The following is a 14,500-nucleotide window of genomic DNA, read 5'->3' on the forward strand; positions in this document are numbered from 1 at the left end:
CCACAGTAATAGAATTTTAGCATCACTGAAAAGCTACACTTTCTCTAAGAGGATACATATCTCAGCCACCTTTCCATCTAGGTATGGCCAATGGATGTAATTGGAAGCATTTCAGAGATGCTTCTGGGAAGCTAACCTAAAAAAACACACTTGTATACCAAAAGCCAGTGGACGAATTTTATGGTTTCAAATAATACCTCAATACAGTTGTTTTTAAACAATCCTACTTTTTGACTTTTTGTGTGTATACCTTTTACTACCTTGTGCTACCTGGGATGCAGATGTGATAGCTAGTGCTCTGGCTGCTATCTTGGATTATGAGGATGAGGACCATACTCCAAGGATGGCACCATTGTGAGCAGGGAATGAACTAGGTAATTGAGGACTTCATTGACTAAAGCTCTTTATTAGTTTTGGGTGACGTACATCTGGACTGTTGTATGAAATGGAAAAAGAAGAAAAGCTTCTGTTTTATCTGAACTACTGCCAATTTGGGTTTCTGTTATCTGCAGCTGAGTTTAACCCTTACAGATAGAACATCTCATTGGGAGACTGTGTCTTCTGGCTTCCTCTCAACTCTTGGGAAACATGCAGATTCACCTTCATGAACTGCAGTCTCTTATGGGCGCTTATGTGCTGTGTGACCTCTTTGAGTCACATTTTATTATATGAAATGTGGAGATAATTATACTTCCCCTGCCCTGCTTACTCATGAAATTGAGATAATCAATGAGATAATGCGTGGGGAAGCACTTGGAAAATTAGAATGTACTTTACAAATATTATGCATGGAGTTGTTATCACCAGCTCCCTATCTCTTTATTAAAATTGAACACACTATTGAGGGGGAAAAAAAAAAAGTAAAAGCAGAGAGAAAAAAGGCGTGTCAGCACTTCCTACCAACCACCCGTGGACTATCATCACCAGTGGCAGCGAGGAGTTGAAGCCACACTGCTGTAACGTGTCTGAGTGAGTGAGCCGAATCTGACAGCCCTTATCGGTTTCTCCTCTAAAGAGCAGAAATCTGGTTCTTGTCTCCTTCAATGTTTCGTTTGTTTCAGCAGCTCGAGATCTCCTTCCAAATGATTCTGGAAGATAAAATTGGGGACAGTGCTTCACCTGGCATCTGTTCCACCTCTGCCAGTCCCGGGACAACCCCAACATTTGTAAGAGCACTAGGCAATAAGGTTACTGCAAGGTGCTGGAAGTAGGCCCGGGGTGTGGCTTTGGGGAACCCAAGGAGCATTTTATTTCCAGCAGAATGGCCATTCCTTTCCTGGGAGATGATGGAGGGTGACCAAGGAGGACCCCACACAGAGATGAAGAGGTCCAAATCCTCCATCCTGCCATCCCAGTGACCATAGGATTGGCCAGTCAGAACCCAGACTAACTCTAGGTCAGTGGGAAGATGGGAGAAGCAACTGGGACTGAGGTCAGAGAGGATAAGTGTTTCACCCCAAATCATGATGCCAATTAAGTGGTGGGATTTTGGACCCAGTATCTCTGACTCCAATTGCCCGCATCCCTATGCCAAGGAGATAGCACATAGAGCATCTCAGTTAGACAACACCATGCATTCTGTCATGTGGCTCAACCTGTTCTCACACGTAGTCTTGCATGGACCAGGTAGGATGGGGGTGGGGAGGACTACAAAGAGAGTGATGAATTGTGCTGAGGGGGAGCGGCATTCAGGGAGCGCTTTTCAGGGGGAGTGATGCTGATGCTGGCCTGGAGAGTTGAATGAAGGCTTGTGTGTCCGTATGGGTGGGTGAAAGGAGCTTTCTGAGAGGCAACAGCTGAGGAAGGGCTCAGAGCCAGGAGACCTTGTGGGTATAAGGAGGCAGAAGAATGGGCAGCCAGAGTTTATGGGCCCTTGGGACGCTGAGGCTTTATGCTCTAGATGATAAGATGCTGCTAAAGATTTTTTCAGTAGAAAAGGATAAATGAATATCCATTTGGAATCTTTCAAAGATTGTGGGAGGGTGAGGTAGGGAGAAAAAGACTGTTTTTAAGATTATACCTCCTGTTGTTTTCCTGAAAGGCCTTCTAGCTTCTCTTTTGGGGGAGCCTCACCCTGACTCTGAGCCACTTTGTGGAGGGTGAGCAGTCTCCCAACATCTGTCAAGATCATGGTGTTGGTCAGAGACACAACCCTGTGATCAGGAGCGGAGTGGAGCCTGAGGGAGGGGCTGTGGTCCCAAGGTGTGGCACCCCAGGAAGGGTGACATCTCTTCTGCCAAGATCAGGAATCAGACCGAGAGCCGGGGAGGATGCTCCCACAGCCCCTGCCAGCCGAGGGGGGCCTCCCCTGTGGCTGAGGGGTGAACACAAGGCCATACCAGCAGTTTTGGTCAGTGAACTCAGTTCAGCCCAGTTTCTGAGAACCCTGATCATTCCTTCTGAGCACAAAGTCATTCAGGCTTCTCAAACAATAAGTCTTGGGCTTTTGGTTTCTGGGGACAGGAGGACAGAAAGATGATGAAATGACAAAGAGCAAGGAGAGGTATTAATGAAACCAATTTTCCTACCCAAAGGTTATTAATTTGAAAGGTTATTAATTCCCAGCAAAGGGCAATGATTTTTCACAATGATGACAGAATGAAATGCATCATATTTTATTAAAAGGAGAAGTGAGGGAGAATCTGAATAACTTCTCTGAGCTAATGAAGAAAATTTCTGGCACCGAGAGTGGCTTTTCCAGGCTCCCAGACTGTCTGAGCTTATCCTCATTCATGCAAGCGTAATCCCAGATGGTGCTCCCATCTCTTTGCATGCACTACTCCCCTGGCCTCTACGTCAGAAGCCAGGGTGTCATCTTACACTATTTTAGCAGCTATTTAATCAGTCCAAAGCTTCAGGTTCCCAAATATCCCTAGAATCCAGTGCCTTAGCTCAGGCGCACACTGTTTCTTGCTTGGTTTATTGCCACAGCTTCCTAAATGGTCTCTCTCTGGTTAATCTCACCTCCCTCCCTCACAGTGCTGCTCAAAGACTCTTTCTAGAACAGAAATGACTATTATACCCATCAGTGACTTTAAGATTCTTGGTATTGCAGCCCAGGCCGTCACCTGAATGGCAACCCTGATCCCTCAAATTCTCCCCTCTCTACGCTCCCCTGCTGTCCCAGACTGCCTGCAGTTCCCTGCCCCTTTGCATTCTCACTTCCCTGCCCCTTTGCATTCTCACTTCCCTCTCTGCTATTCCTTGGTGAACTCTGGTCCATCCGTTACAATGGTACTCAAATGTCACCCCCTCCGGGAAGCCTTCCCCTCTAGCCAGAGGTAATTACTGCTGCTGCTGCCAGCACCTTACTGGGCCCCTGATCCTAGGGTCAGTTGTTTGTTTCCAGGCATGCTGTTTTCACCACCGGGCTGTGAACTCATGGAGGACAGACCTGAGGATGCTTGGTAACTGCTTAGTGTGTGATGTGGTATTCTGTGGGGTCCAGGTCTCAGATTAAAGGCTATCATTTGATTTGTCAGCCATTTATGCATTGGGACTCAAGGCAACTAATTTTCTTTTATCCAGTGATTGAATAGCTTTATCTTCCTTCATTTCAGGATAGGTGACTTGAATGCTAAAAAGACTATATAAAATAAACGGGGGATAGATATAATACCCATCTTGTGAAGTCATTGCAAGGATTAAAAAAGGTGATATTTGTAAAGACCTTAGAATAATGCCTGGCACACAATTAGCACCCATGTAAGGGTATGTTGCTAAAATAAATGTGGCTCAGAGCCTCCAGCATCTTCTATTTTTGATCCATGAAATTCTTTCTATGAAAATTTATCCCAATTGCCCTCGTAGGACCAATTCTGTCTTATGTGTATTTACTCTGGATTTAGCTGGGAGAATCAGCTCTGGCCCCAGTGCCTGGGACTTTGGAGCTATTCAGGAGAGTCCCAGGGAAAAGCAATTGTTAGATGGAAAGGCTCATAAACACCTGGACTGGGCTGGTCTTTCCCTTTTCTTCCTTGGGGCTTGGCTCTCTTTCAGCATGTGTATGAGTGAGGAAGTTGTATATATATTAATTCATTTAGTTTCTCAACAAATACTTATTAAGCATGTATTATTATATTCTGCCCTGGGCCCTCTCTAGGTACTAGTTTTTGGCAAGCAGGGCCTGATGTCTGTGTTTCAGGACTCCCCAGTCCAGTGGGAAAAGCAAGAGTGAGAATCAGCCATCGCTTGTGGTTGCTGTGAGTACTGCAATGGAAGGACACCTTGCGTAGGGGTTCTAGGGAAGATGCCAAGAGAAAATGAGGCATCGGTTGAGTCTGGAAGGATGAAAGATTCTTTTTTCCTTTTTGCTATTCTTTTTTTAAAATTTATTTTTAATTGGAGGATGATTGCTTTACAATGTTGTATTGGCTTCTGCCATACAACAACTTGAGTCAGCTGTAAGTATTCATATGTCCCCTTCCCTTAGGTCATCTCCCACTGCCATCCCATTCCTCTAGGTCATCACAGAGCACTGGGTTGAGCTCCATGTGTTATATAGCAAGTTATCACTAGTTATCTGTTTTACATATGGTAATGTATACATTTCAGTGCTACTCTCTCAATTGGCCACACCCTTACCTTTCCCCGTGTGTCCACAAGTCTGTTCTCTATGTATATTCCTGTCTTATGTGTATTTGCTCTATTCCTGCTCTGCAAATAGGTAGGATGAAAGATTCTTTAGGCACTCACATCTAGGAGAAATTGTTGAAGAAAGAGGGGCTCTGTGACCTGAGTATTGAAGGGCTGCTGTGGGGCAGAGGGCCTAGAATTCTTTTGTGCAACTCCAGGAGACAGAAACAGAGTCAATGGGTGGGCATGACATGGAAGGAAAATTTTGCCTTTAAGTGGCTTGTAAAAATTCATGGTTGAAGAAATTAGGTCAAAGAGAAAGGTGGCAAAACAACTAACAGAAATGTTAATAGATTAGCAAGCTAAACTGCACACTCTGTGTTTGTACAAGACTGCAGAAGACGGGCCACAGATTTTGTTCTGAGCTTCCTATTGGCCAAATCAAAGATGGAAATAGCAATTACAGAATTCATGCTGTCCAGTTCTCACACTTTCTTGGTCCTGAAGCCTGAGATGGTTTTCCTGTGGGTTGTTGTATAAAGAGGCCACTGCATGAGGCAGGGTCATTGTCTTGAATACTATTCCTGTGAAATATACAGGAGCAAGCTTTATGTAGTTGACTCTGAGATGCATAACAATCTTCAATGGAAGCAGCACCAACAGTATGAAAAGTAGCATAAGTCACAGTGAGTCTCTGTAAGGCTCTTTGCTCTAACCCAGCAGCAGTTCTATGACTGAAGGAGGCAAGGGCTACTTCAGGTCACATTTTGGGTGGAAGGAGTAGAGCTTCAGTGCCTGAACGTCTGAGCCACCTTGGAAGCAGAATCTGATCAACCCCTTCATAGAACACATAGAATACTGGAGCAACCTCAGGCAAGCCACAGCTTCAAGGATGCACTCAGTTTAGTTCAGTTCAGTTCAGTTCAGTCGTGTCTGATTCTTTGCAACCTCATGGACTGCAGCACAACAGGCCTCCCTGTCCATCACCAACTCCCAGAGCTTGCTCAAACTCATGTCCATTGCATCAGTGATACCATCCAACCATCTCATCCTCTGTCATCCCCTTCTCCTCCTGCTTTCAATCTTTCCCAGCATCAGGGTCTTTTCCAATGAGTTAGTTCTTCCCATCAGTTGGCCAAAGTGTTGGAGTTTCAGCTTCAGCATCAGTCCTTCCAATGAATATTCAGGACTGATTTCCTTTAGGATTGACTGGTTGGATCTCCTTGCAGTCCAAGGGACTCTCAGGAGTCTTCTCCAACACCACAGTTCAAAAGCATCAGTTCTTCGGTGCTCAGCTATCTTTATAGTCTAACTCTCACATCCATACATAACTACTGGAAAAACCGTGGCTTTGACTAGACAGACCTTTGTTGATCAAGTAATGTCTCTGCTTTTTAATATGCTGTCTAGGTTGGTCATAGCTTTTGTTCCAAGGAGCAAGCGTCTTTTAATTTCATGGCTGGAGTCACCATCTGCAGTGATTTTGGAGCCCCCCCCCAAAATAAAATCTATCACTGTTTCCATTGTTTTCCCATCTATTTGCCATGAAGTGATGGGACCCAGATGCCATGATCTTAGTATTCTGAATGTTGAGTTTTAAGCCAACTTTTTCATTCACCCCTTTCACTTTCATCAAGAGGCTCTTTAATTCTTATTTGCTTTCTACCATAAGGTGGTATCATCTGCATATCTGAGGTTATTGATGTTTCTCCCAGCAATCTTGATTCCGGCTTGTGCTTCATCCAGCCCGGCATTTCACATGATGTACTCTGCTTATAAGTGAAATAAGCAGGATGACAATATACAGCCTTGACATACTCCTTTGCCAATTTGGAACCAGTCTATTGTTCCATGTCCAGTTCTAACTGTTACTTCTTGACCTGCATACAGATTTCTCAGGAGGCAGGTCAGGTGGTCTGGTATGCCCATCTCTTTAAGAATTTTCCACAGCTTATGATCCACACAGTCAAAGGCTTTGGCGTAGTCAATAAGGCAAAAGTAGATGTTTTTCTGGAACTCTCTTGCTTTTTCTATGATCCAGCGGATGTTGGCAATTTGATCTCTGGTTCCTCTGCCTTTTCTGGAACTGGCTTGAACATCTGGAAGTTCACGCTCCATGTACTGCCGAAGTCTGGCTTGAAGAATTTTGAGCATTACTTTACTATCCTGTGAGATGAGTGCAATTGTGCGGTAGTTTGAGCATTCTGTGGCATTGCCTTTCTTAGGGACTGGAATGAAAACTGACCGTTTCCAGTCCTGTGGCCACTGCTGAGTTTTCCAAATTTGCTGGCATATTGAGTACAGCACTTTGACAGCATGATCTTTTAGGATTTGAAATAGCTCAACTGGAATTCCGTCACCTCCACATGCTTTGTTCATAATGATGCTTCCAAAGACCCACTTGACTTCGCATTCCAGGATGTCTGGCTCTAGGTGAGTGATCACACCATCGTGGTTATCTGGGTCATGAAAACCTTTTTTGTATATTTCTTCTGTGTATTCTTGCCACCTCTTCTGAATATCTTCTGCTTCTACTAGGTCCATGCCATTTCTGTCCTTTATCATGCTCATCTTTGCATGAAACATTTCCTTGGTATCTCTGATTTTCTTGAAGAGATCTCTAGTCTTTCCCATTCTATTGTTTTCCTCTATTTCTTTGCATTGATCACTGAGGAAGGCTTTCTTATCTCTCCTTGCCATTCTTGGGAACTCTGCATTCAAATGGGTATATCTTTCCTTTGCTCCTTTGCCTTTAGCTTCTCTTTTTTTCTCAGAAAAAGAAATGCAAAAAGGCAAAATGGTTGTCTGATGAGGCCTTACAAATAGCTAAGAGAGGATGCACTACTATGACTCAAATCCAGAAGTATATACCAAAAATCTCTCTCCTAGGCATTGACCCTGAACATAACCAGCTCTTGACTGGGCTTCTTTGCCTGAAGACCTTTTGACACTACAGACTGAGTGAGGCCAAACTGGATTTATTTTCTTTCCTTCCAACTCGTTCTTCTTCCTTCCTTTCTACATTTTGTGGTTCATGACACCATTGGTTGTCCATGCTTCTGATGAAACTAGAAAGTTTAAGAGCTGTCCTGGAATGCCTCCTCTGTCCCCTTGGCGATCCATTAGGGTCACCAAATTCGGAGGACGCAGTCTCTGGATTATTTTGTCAGGATTGCTTCCTGTCAACCCTCACAGTAGTTTTTGTATTAGTTGTGACATTGTAATAGACTCTTAACTATTTTTTATTTTGTTTTTTTTTTTTTGTGGTATTAATGCATGTTCATTATAGATAAACACTCTGAAAAATGCTGAAATGAATAATCTCCTCACTCAGAAAAACACACAAGTAATATTTGGAGTATTATATTTCCTTTCAACCTTTTCTTATAGAGGTATTTGTTCCATAGATGTTTATTTGGAGTGTCTATAGCTGAGATCATATGATGTGAAAGGTTTTTTTAAATTAATTAATTAATTTTTTGCTTGTGCTGGGTCTTCATTGTGGTATGTGGGCTTCTCATTGCAGCGGCCTCTCTTGCAGAGTGTGGGCTCTAGGGCAGGAGGGCTTCAGTAATTGTGGCTATTGGGCCCTGTGTGTGTGGGGTTCATTCGTCATGGCACACAGGCTTAGTTGTCCTGCGGCATGTGGGATCTTCCCCTACCAGGGATTGAACTCATGTCCCTTGCATTGGCAGGTGGGCCCTTAACCACTGGACTACCAGGAAAGTCCTGGGAATGGTTTTATACCCCTTTTTACCCATCATGATAATTTTCTTACAGCATTAAAAATTCTTTAGAAATATGCTTGGAAAGTAGCATTGTTTGCTTCATTATTGTGGGACATTTAGGTTGTTTCCAGTTTACTTTTTTTTGGTTCCTGTTACTAACAGTGCTCTGATGACCGTCTTGATACATAAATCTTTGTCTGAATCTATGAGTATTGTTTTAGTGAAGATTCCCTGATGAAGGGACTTCCTTGTACTCCCAATGCTAAGATTCTGCACTCCCAGTGCTGGGGGCTCAGATTCAATCCCTGGTCAGGCATCTAGATCCCACATGCTGCAATTAAGAGTTCATATGCTGCAGCTAAAGATCCCACATGCTACAACTAAAGATCCAGCATGCTGCAACTAAAACCCGGAGCAGCCAAATAAATTTAAAAAAGGGGAAAAAAAAGATTCCCCAAAGTAGAATCATTGGCTTCTTAGGTGTGATCTTATTTGTATCTCTTTATATAGGCATATGCATCCAAATTGATATTCAGCACTTTTTAAAGCTAATATTTATCGAGTGCCTTCTCTGTGCCAGGCACTTTTCCGACAGTTTTATTTGTATGAACTCATTTCAGCCTCACAACTCATGAGTAAATGGTTAGGAAGTTCAATGATTTCATTATGTGTGAGGAAATTGGTCCTCATTATATTGGATAGGAACTTTTCCTTCTTCAGGCATGTCTTCTGAAATCGTTATTTTCTCGTGTCTTTAGAACAGATAAATACACACCGGTGATAAGCTGGGGATGAGGTTATGGTTTTGAGAGGGAGAATGTTAACTAAGGCCGACAGTCAAAGCCTTCCGAGGGAGTCAGCCCCTGTAACCCCGCAAAGCAAGCTGAGGGGCTGGAGAGGCTTGGGGTTGTCTCCATGGAACGGTGGGTTCCCAGAGCAGCAAAACAGCTTCAGAATTAGTCAGAAGGAGAAACTGGGTGCAGCCACTACAGTTCTGATATTATTTACAATAATTGATTTCTCTGTTGTTAAGTCAGCCCCCAGGTTTGAGCGTTCCTAAAATTTCATATAAGAGTTAATTATTATTCTTTTTTTTTGGTGGGGGGAAGGACATCGTTAGGTGGATGACTGCAGGCAACTGAGCTGGCTTAGGGCAGAACCTACGATTCTACAGTAAAAAGCCCTGGTAGGAGTCAGGACCTGTCTTCTGCCTGTGATGCCTGAGCTGGGTGCTTCTGCTCCCTTCCATGTTTGTCGAGCACCTCGTGTATATTGGCTAGTGTTGAGGACACATGTGCATAAGACGGGAGCTGCAAGGATGAATATGCCCCTCCCCCGCCACAGAAATTTCTTCACATTCATTGTTTAAATGACTAACTCTGTATCTGTGTGTGTGTGTGTGTGTGTGTGTGTGTGTGCACGCGCGCACGTGCATGAGATTTCACTTGGTTAACATACTGAAAATACTGTCGGGCTCTGGAAGACCTTGACTTCATGATTACTCTGAACATCCTCTGGGCCTTATCCTCTGCTTAGGATGGAACAAACCTATGAGATGAATGTAGCAAAAGCTCTGCCCCTGGATGCTGTGGTCAGACCTGTGATCTGTACATGGGCAACACTGACTTCAGAATTTCTAGGACAACAGCAGGATGGAAAAACCTGAATGAGAATGTTTTCACTGCTGTGCCTTTCCAGATTCAGCTGCTGTTGCTGATCTTTGACGATAAGCAGGTTCTGCCCAAGGCTTCTCCTTCTGCCCAAGGTGTGAGCAGTGCTTGTCTCACGCCTGCCATCCTGAATTTTGCAATGACCCAAATATCCCACGTTCCCATTTACTTAATATCTTACAAATATTTCTGTGCCTGAATTTCTCAGTTTAGTTACTGGTATAGTAGTTATATAGCACAGTACAATTACTAATCTTTGTGGTATCCCCCAGCTAATGTGACACCCCCACATTACTGCACTGTAATATTGAACCCAAAGGACCCCACACATAAATTGCTCCTATGAGGTACTTGAAATGGCTGGGGTAACTTTTCAGGTCATTAGACTATTGTTTTTTTTAATTTATTAATTTTACTTTTTTAAATTTTATTTTTTATTGAAGTGTAGTTAAATTACAGTGTTGTGTTACTGGTGTACAGCAAAGTGACTCAGCTATACATATATTTTTTTCACATTCTTTTCCATTATGGCTTATCACAGGATATTGAATATATTTCCCTATAGAATATTGTTTTGAACTCAGCAGACATTCCTAAGTTTGCCTCAAATGAATTTATTTTATATTGGGTAGGCCAAAAAGGTTGTTAGAGTTTTTCTGTTACATCATATGGAAAAATCTGAACAAATTTTTTGGCTAACTCTATAGCAGGTCTTCAAAAAAGCTTTGAGATCTAGAGCTGCTGAGGTAAGTTATTACCTTTTAGAGGTTGCCATCTTCCCATCCTCTTTTGAATTCCTGTTTCACCTGTTCTTTTTGAGTCTTTGTTTTTGCTTTCTACTCTTCACCATTTTGTTGTCATGTAAGATGATGAGATGAGAGATGGAAGGAAAACCGTTGTCACAAGTCTGATGTATTCTGTTTTCTTTGTCTACTCTGCCTGATTTTGCTGGCTATCCTGTAGTCTCAGACTACAGCTTCCCCTTTTGTGGATTCCAGGAAAGAAAGTAAATAGAGGCTGTGTTTTCTTGCTGGAAAGTTGGTTTTTTTCCCCTTTCCAAACTTTCTTCTTAGCCTGTACTTCCTTGGAATTCTGGCTTGAATCAGATTTTTTTTTTTTTTTTTCTTTCAAGAAATCTGATTATGAAAGAGTATGCCATTCAGAAAATCTGTCCATTTGTACTGGAATCCTCTCGGGGTAATGGGGCTTACTTCCCTAAAGTGGTTCCAAAGTCATGGGTATATTCCACTCCGGATTGGTTTGAGGTAGGGTAGCCAATTATTCTGTCAAACCAGGATGAGTTGGCCACCTTATTTAGCTCAAGGGCAATTGAGTGAAGAGAGAAAAGGTGAAAAAAATTATTCTCCCTATTGATGATCATTCTGAGAGTTTCTGTGTAACAGCCTGATCTTTGCTTTTGGGTAACTTATATCCAGGTAAGAAAAGAAGAGAGATTGCTGGCTCCTTTCTAATCTGGCCCCATGGATGGAAGAGACCCAAGATGAACCCCATCCTGTACGTGGCTTGTGAGTGCAGAGAGAGATGTCATGCTGTGAGAGATTATGAAGAGTTTAGCAGTCTGGGCTCTGGGCTCAGATGACCCAGCTCTGCTGTTTGCTAGCTGCATGGCCTTGGGTTATTTACTTAACCTCTCTGTACCTCCCTTATAAAATGGGACTAGCAGTAGTCAGTCCTGTCTCACGACAGAGGAGCCTGGTGGGCTATAGTCCATGGGGTCACAAGAGTTGGACTCAACTTTTTCAACTTAATGACTAAACCACCACCTCCACCACCACCACAGAAGTAGTCTTCTACTCCTAATCTCACCCTTAAGATTATTGTGAGTTATGGATTAAATATATCGTTTTAAAACAATTTGAAGGAAAGATTTATGGATTTCCTCTCAGTAACCCTAAGGGTTGATGCATGGTCTGTTCTCAGCCACAGGACCACAAGATCAAAGGAAGAACAGATTCAGCTTGGAAAATTTACATCGACTTACTGACAAAGGGGTCAGCTCTTTTTTGTGGAGGGGTGTTTTTCAAAGGTAGGAGTATCAACACTTCTACTAGGCCATATTTCAACATAAATAGAATCAGCAGATTATACTTGATAAAGGTGAATGGCTTTAACCATTATGAATTAGCCTCAGACTTTTGTCCTGGAATGAATCCTAATGCTGAGAAAGGTCTTTGAGAACTTTCTAGACACAGAAAGCTCATAACGTGTGAATCCCAGTGGTGTGTTGGTGCCAGAGGTGTGTGCAACTCTTCTCAACTCTCCATGTTCAGGGACTTAATATTGGTAGTTTGAAATTGGCCACATGGGAATATTTACACCATGGAAGTTGGGTACATTTCAAGGCATGTGTGTGTTTGTTTTTGAGAGAACATCAGTTAAAAAACAAGCTCACCACTGGGTGAGATCTTAGTCCACCGAGCTTGAGTGGCAAGCAGCACATTCCTTTATTTTCTTTTGATCAGCTTAAATGAGGCATTGAGTCCCTATCCTGTGTGGTTTGGGTGGAGTCCATTTATCCCAATTTTGTGCAAAGGACTCTCTGAACTAGTAATTTTTTATATCTGGTCCAGTTCACACAGTCCCATTTCACACAGTCCCTTCAGAAATTCCACTTTTTGGGGTTGTACTTTAGGGATGGGAAGCCCTGTGAGGAAGGGGGCACCACGCCACCTCCTCCCTTAAGAGTGTCATGAAATCTCTGGTTGGGTTCTTGCTGCCTGGGGACACACCAGCCCTTATCCTCTCCCAGTCAGGGAGTTAAGCATCCTTTCACTTTCTCATCTTTTGGGGATACTTAGAGTTATGTTTTTGATGAGTTTAGATTTTTACAAAAGAGAAGAACATATATTAGACTCAAGTGGCTCGTGCTCTCAGTCCTGAAAATACTTCTAGGAATTTCTCTGGCCGTCCAGTGGCTACGACTCTGAGCTTTCACCGTAGGGAGCATAGGTTTGATCCCTGGTCGGGGATCCAGGATCCCACATACCTCGAGGCATGCCCCCTCCAAAAACATTAAAAAAAACCCTCTAAACTAAGTAATGGTGGTGGTAGGAAAATAAATTCAAAATAATAATATCTCAATAAATTGTTTTATATATAAAGATGAAGATGTTCAGACTCAGAGAGACAAACTGACCTGTCTGAAATTATAGAGCTAGTTAAGGACAAAGAGGAGATTGAATACAGGGCTTCTGTCCCCAGTCCAGCTTCTTCCCACAATAACACTCCTCTTCAGAGGAGACCAGGTAATCTCTGATAGATTGCCTCTGCTCTGGCCACTACTGATGGTCATGCAGGCGGTCAAGGTTTGCTGAATGTTCGCTATGTGTCTGATACTTTCCTAGCCTTGCGCATACTTTATCTTCCTTTGTACCTGCTCAGGTGTGCCAGTGCCGCATCTACCCTTGTATTCTCAGCTCCACAGGAAGAGTAAACCTGGGATAGCTTTTCCAAACAGACCTTGGGTCGGTAGCTTAAATAGAAAAAGAGAACACAAATCCTTCTTCCTGATCTGATTTGGCTTTCCAATGGCATGGCTTTGGTGTTCTATTCATTCACTTCTTCGCTTTACTCGTTCATTCTTTCTACCAACACTTCCACAGTACCTATTCTGTGCCAGGCATTTCCCCACAAATGAAACTCGCCTTCAGCTAAATTGTTTCTGGAGCGAGTATTGAGTTTTCTTTCCTATTCTTTAAAAAGCGTATTTGTTGCACAGAAGTGGTGTAACAGTAGAAAACAAGTTTTATAGAATCACATTCTCATCACCCTAATCAACTGACTTTTTATTTTCCCATGTTTCTATTCTATAATCAGAAGCAAATAACATTTTTAATGTAACCATGCAGATATAACTGCTTTTTGCTTTTTAAAATTTCACATTATGTAATAAACATCTTTCCATATCCCTACAGTATTCATACTCATCATTTTTAAAGGCTGAGTAATATTCCACCAAGGGAGTACTTTGTAATTTATGTATCCATTTCTCAATCTGAGATGAGCATTGTGTTTTCAGCTTTTCACCTTTGTAACACAGCTGCAATAAACTTCACACGGAGAGCTTTTCTTTTCAAATAGTCATTCCCATGAGGATGAATTACCTGGTGTAGGATTACTTGGTTAAATAGTGGGATCATTTTGCTGACGTGGAGCTGAAGCAATCTTACAAGTCCCCCACAGGTGTAACTAATTACTACCCACCCAGAGAATCCATAAAACCCAAAAGTTCTCATTAAGGTGTGATGGGGTGCTGGAGGAATTGGTAAGGCTGGTGAAAGGGCTATTTATGCGGCTATCATCTACTTTTTGCTGATAACTTGGAGTTCTATATTTTATCCCATCCTCATAACACCTCTGTGAGTAGATGCTATCTCCAATGAAACTGGGTCTCAGAGAAGATAAGTATCTTGACCAAGGTCACACAGGAAGTTGTTGAGTTGAGCCTCATTCTGAGAGTGGCTCCTTTATTTATATGGCTGCGACGGGTCTTAGTTGTATCACGTG

The 14,500-nt window shown here is 42.7% G+C and overlaps 1 protein-coding gene across 5 annotated transcripts in view; it reads right to left on the reverse strand.

Moving 5' to 3' along the window:
* Positions 1-14,500, reverse strand: part of LIPC (lipase C, hepatic type) — a 181,708-nt gene that overhangs the window by 27,790 nt on the left and 139,418 nt on the right. For 3 of the 5 annotated variants that reach the window (XM_043471839.1, XM_043471838.1, XM_043471837.1), the window contains exon 4: positions 901-1,088. The exons of the other annotated variants lie outside the window; for them this stretch is intronic. In XM_043471839.1, the coding sequence (XP_043327774.1) occupies positions 901-1,088 (188 nt within the window). The remainder of the gene's footprint in view (positions 1-900; positions 1,089-14,500) is intronic. 5 annotated transcript variants of the gene reach the window in all.

The sequence above is a fragment of the Cervus canadensis genome, chromosome 6 (assembly GCF_019320065.1).
Source record: "Cervus canadensis isolate Bull #8, Minnesota chromosome 6, ASM1932006v1, whole genome shotgun sequence".
Classification (NCBI taxonomy): Eukaryota; Metazoa; Chordata; class Mammalia; order Artiodactyla; family Cervidae; genus Cervus; species Cervus canadensis.